The sequence below is a fragment of the Ictidomys tridecemlineatus genome, chromosome 11, assembly GCF_052094955.1.
Source record: "Ictidomys tridecemlineatus isolate mIctTri1 chromosome 11, mIctTri1.hap1, whole genome shotgun sequence".
In the NCBI taxonomy this organism is placed as follows: Eukaryota; Metazoa; Chordata; class Mammalia; order Rodentia; family Sciuridae; genus Ictidomys; species Ictidomys tridecemlineatus.
The window spans coordinates 117008661-117013819 of NC_135487.1; the positions used below are offsets into that span (position 1 = coordinate 117008661).

General features: G+C 48.1%; 1 protein-coding gene across 1 annotated transcript; it reads right to left on the minus strand.

Moving 5' to 3' along the window:
• Nucleotides 1-992: 992 nt before the first annotated feature.
• LOC101956832 (zinc finger C3HC-type protein 1) lies at nucleotides 993-2634 on the minus strand. Its single transcript, XM_078027157.1, has one exon. The coding sequence runs from the start codon at nucleotides 2613-2615 to the stop codon at nucleotides 1071-1073; it is 1545 nt and encodes a 514-aa protein (XP_077883283.1). The 5' UTR covers nucleotides 2616-2634; the 3' UTR covers nucleotides 993-1070.
• Between the last annotated feature and the right edge of the window lie 2525 nt (nucleotides 2635-5159).

Genomic DNA, 5159 nt, shown 5'->3' on the forward strand with positions numbered 1-5159 from the left:
AAAAACGAAATTGAAAAATTTCAGGTTTTACAAAGAAATGTACTGCGTGGATAAGGAACATCTGGAAGCCCATGGTCTAGGGTGAGCTCTTCTCTCCCCCAGGCTCCTGGACTCACCTTTCCTGGGCATGGCTGGTTCTGGTGTGGACATGCACCAGCACCGTCCCCAGGGTGACCGAGGAGTCCCTAGGAGGCCTGGGTCTCTCCTGGGAATCTGTCTTTCAGTCAGGACCTTGGTTCTCACCTACTTCATTTTGGGGGTGGGTCCTGGGGATGGAACCCAGGGTGTTCCACCAGGAGCTACATTCCAGGCCCCCTCTATTTTTTGTCTTGAGGGTGGGACCTTGCTGAGTTGCCAGGGCTGGCCATGAACTTGCCATCCTCCTTCCTCAGCTCCCCAGGTGATGGGATCACAGTGTGTGCCACCGGCCTGGCCTCCTCTGCTCCTTAACATCTGACTGTGGCTCCTGGAGTTTTTCTCTGGGTTGTTTTGCGCCTTCTGCTGTCTCTTGAAAACAGTGGGAAACACCTGGTGGTTGTGTGTATTAGAACATTACCTGAGCGTCTGATGGTGGAAGCATGGCATGGGGTAATGGAGCAAAGCGGAGAACTTTTAATTTCTTCTTTCTTCTTCTTCTTCTTTTTTTTTTTTTGCAGTACTAATGATTGAAACCAGGGTTTCGTGCACGCTAGGCAAGTGGCTTACCACTTAGTCACATCCCCAGCCATCCCCTCACCTAGCTTTTAAAAAAAATTTGAGACAAGTTCTTACTAAATTGCTGGCCTTGAAGTTGTAATTCTCCTGTCTCAACCTCCTAAATCACTGGGATTATAGGCAGGGCATCATTACTCCTGGCTTAAATTTTTGTTTTAATTTTTTTGTTACTGGAGATTAAACCCACAGCCTCACATGTGCTAATCACATGCTCTACCTCCGAGTCACACTCTTACCAGGAGTTTTACATTTTTCATTTCTTTTTTTTTTTTCAGCTGACCCAAAGAAAATTCAGGTTTTATTTTTCAAAAAGTCACTCTCATTTCAGTTTTCTCCAGGAACAGGGTAGAGTAGCTTCAGGATGAGCATAAAGATTCCCACTGTCGGAATATCCGGAATACTTTTCTTGATTTTTCAGAGAGACTCATGGAGTCTGTTTCAGCTGGCTGATTAGACTGTTTGTGGGCCAACAGGATGGTCAGCACTGCCTTCCAGCCTGGCTCTGCTGGGGTGCTGGCATCAAGCTCTGTTCCATCATTCTCCCTAGATTCTTTGCCAAGTGTGATATTCACCCAAGGGCACCAGTCTCTGTGCTGAGAGGTGGGATCAAAGAAGCTCCGGGAAGATGTGTCTGAGCTGCTGGAAGAGCAGAGGCGAGCTCGTTTGGCTTTCCGGAGGGGACTGGAGGGTACTTCCAGGCCAGCAGAGTCTCCTGTTCCCATGCTTCGAGTCACTGGCTGGGTTCTGGTGGTGGGGCTGGCTGCCTCCGGCTCAGGCCGATCAACAGGACTAGAAGAATCCCAGCTCCGGGTTTGGGAGACAATGGGACTAGGGCTCTTTTCAACCTGCTCTGAGCCTGGGGAAAATGTGGCATCCTGGCTCCTGGTCATCATCCTCCGAGGCGATTCAGGCACCAGAGGGAAGCGCTCTGGACGACCTTCAGGGCCTGGGACTGGAGAGTTGGTCAGGCCAAAGGATGAATCCAGGTCAGTCATGGATGATTCGATCTGCTGGAAGCCCCAGAGCCCCACCTTCCTCATACACTGTGAACATGTTATCAGGGAGAGCTGCATGGGTTCCAAAGCAGAACTACATGCCCAGCCACACAGAGAGAGAACACAAGCAGTGATGTGGACTTGGATGTCGGAGCCTAACTTGCTTGGAGTTTTTCTCTCTTCGGTTCGGTGATCAAGTTCATCTTCAAGCAGGTATAACAGAAGACTGATCTTGTCTTCTGTCAAGCACATAGTTTTCAAGTCCTCTGGCCTCAGGGAAGGAAGCTGGAGGTCCAAGTGACAAAGGTTTTGAAAATGATCTAGGAATTCACTAATAAGAACAGCAGGCTCATCTAATGGTAACATCCCAAATCGATCTAGCATGAGTGAGACCCTAGGCTTGAACTCCGGCACTGGAGAGGGGCTGTCTGGCCAAAAACAGAACTTCTCATGGGCGCTACACAAGGATTTCTTCAGCTCAGCACATCGTTCCTTATATCTGTCAAAATCAAAAGCTGGCTGTAAACTGGCACAGAGAAAAGCTTGACAGCTGGAACACTTGAGCATATCACACTCAACTGTGACCCAACCATATTTTGCACAGACGAGTGGAGACAGCTCAGGGAGCTTCCCTGCCCATTTCAAAGAAGAAAATGTTTCTACTCTGCTAAAGAAGGCTTCTTTGCTTGTAGATTCCAATGGAAGTTGTTCTGCTTGGGGTGATCCATTAATTGACTGCAATGTGGCAGATGTATCCCTCGCTTCTGCGCTTCTCTCTTCTGGGGCAGTCCCCTCATCTATCAGCTGCCGGACTTTCTGAGGGGTCCCCTCTGGGGAACGGACTACTGTACCCCAGTTTTTTTCAACCCCTGAACCAAACGCCTGCTCCTCACTGGACGCCGCCATGTTGGTCCGTTGCAAAGTTGCTTCCCCCCATTTTTCATTTCTTTTTAGAAATTTATTGAGCTAGTGTGGTGATGCATACTTGTAATCCCAGTGACTCGAGAGGCTGAGGCAGGAAGATTGCAAGTTTGAGGCCAGTCTGGACCACTTAGTGAGATCCTGCCTCAAAATAAATAAATAAATAAAGGTTGGGGATGTAGTTCAGAGATGGAGCACTCCTGGGTTCAATACTGAAAACACACACACACACACAAAAAAAAAACCAAAAAAAAAACAGAAAAGAAAGTTTTTTGGATGAACCATATGTAACATTTGTGTATATTTTAGTACCAGTTGCAGTCAGTTTATTTCATTAAACTAATGATTTTTTTTTCAATGCTGGGGATCAAACCAGAGCCATGTCCTCTATCCTTGCGTGGGCTCGTTTTCATCCAGCGAGGAGGTCCACAGACCAGGGTAGTGCAGAGTGCAGCTGCGGAGTCATGAATCAAGACCTCCAGAGACCAAGCAGGAAGCAGGTCTGATTTTATTTTGCAGTTACCATGTGTATACACTGGGGCAGTAGCTAGGCAGGTTACAGGCAGCCACCAATAGAATTTCTGGCCAATTGTCCTTGGGGCAAGCAATGGAGGAGCCCACCATGGAGCAAGCCAGGGACCGCAACACGTGGCCTCAAGCTTAGGGCGCTGTGCCTACGGGGTAAGCGGCCTGCGCTCCTGTGCCTAGCACAAGGGGAGTGGCCTGCCACTCAGGTGCTCCTAACATGTGCTACATATGCAGTACTCCATGCACTTGTCCCCACATATCCTCACCTCCTTTGACTCCCATCTAGGTCCAAGAGAGAGCTATATGCAAGAAACACTGAAAAACACAGTTTCCCTGAGGTCACCCAGATGCACAGCAAGTCCTGCTTTGGTGCCATGGACAGAGTGGCCGGTTTGCTCCCCCAGCACTGACCAAGGTGGGTGGCTCCTGTGCCTGGGACGACAATGAGATGTGCTGGTGCTGAAGAGGAAGCAGTGTCTGAAGAGTAGCAACGTTCCCCACTCCAGGCTCAGCATCAGAGGCAGCAGGACACCAGGTCACACCGTCAGTGGTCAGCTGGGGCCTCAGACTGAGCAGCACTGGGAGGACTCAGGGGCTGGGGTTTGGTAGAACGGAGATTTCTTGTTTGTTAGCCCACATCCCCTGGGAATTATGGGTTTCAAAGAGGACCAGGAGTCTCCTTAGAATGGGAGGGGATGAAAGCCGGAGAACTTTCAGTGCCATTACAAAGCCCACATAACCTCTGGGCTGTTGTACCCCAGAGAAATATCAGTTATGCTGAAGAATTAATGATACACGGGGCGTGGTGGTGCACATCTGTAATCCCAGGAACTCAGGAGCCTGAGGTAGGACAGATTGCAAGTTCAAGGCCAGCATCAGCAATGTAGCAAGACCCTGTGTCAAAATAAAAAATGAAAGGGGACTGGGGATGTGGCTCAGTGGTTAAGCACCCCTGGGATCAATCCTTGGTACAAAACAAAACAAAACAAAACAAACAAACAAACAAACAAACAACAACAACAAAAAACCAATGCTATGAAAGTGTTAGTTGTATTGTGGTTGTTTGTGAGAATAATTATATTGTTAGAAGACATTTAGGGCTAAATGTTCATGTTAAAAGACATATTTATTTAGAGCTATAGGTCTATGTTGCACGTAATTTACTGTGAGATGGTTCAGACAAAAAACAGTGAGTGTGTGTGTGCATGCATGTGTATGTGTATGGAAAGAGAGAATAAATAAACGATAAGCAAATGGGTAAAATATTCAGGATAGGTGAATGTAGGTAAAGGATATATATGTGTTTTGTATTATTTTAATTTTTGCAACACTTTTAAATTTTAAATAATTTCTAAATAAAAAAAATTAGTTAAACAATGGAATTGTTGTGAGATCTGTGTGATAAATTAGTGTTTGGACAATGCAGAGTGGGAGGACAAGGAGGAAGCCATCAGCTTTGTCTGGTGGGAGTCTTAGGGGAGAGGTCTCAGAGAAGCTCAAGGAGAGCCTTGAAGGATAATATGTGTGTGGGGAGCTGTGGCATCAGATTGAGGTGGGAGGGCGTGAGGCAGGGAAGGACTGTGAGGTCTGATGTACCCCAAGAGTCTGGTGACACACCCTCTTGTGTGCCTGACAAAGCAGGACTCCCCTGCCAGATGGTAAGTGTCACCTGTGTGACTAAGAGCACAGCTCCCTGCTCCTCCGGCTGTCACCCATCCCATCTCATTTCCAGAGAATAAAGCTTTGGTACCTTCAAAGGGAAGAGTGTCAGGGGGAGGGGCAAGCAGCTGGGCTGGGCGGGGCTTGTGTGGTTTGGTTCTTCCCATAAAGGGCTCAGCACCTCACCCACATCAGGACCCTCTGCAGAGGGAGCTGCGAGTCTCCACCTGGAAGGACTTTCAGCTTCTGTGGTCTGTGAGGCAGGAAGGTGGGAGCTACTTGGGTGGATGGGAAAGGGTCCTTTTCTTTCTTGGGTTCTGGGTGTTGAATCCAGGGGTGCTT

Coding starts and splice junctions, on each gene's coding strand:
- LOC101956832 (XM_078027157.1), bottom strand. CDS start 2,615: ATGGCGGCGTCCAGTGAGGAGCAGGCGTTTGGTTCAGGGGTTGAAAAA.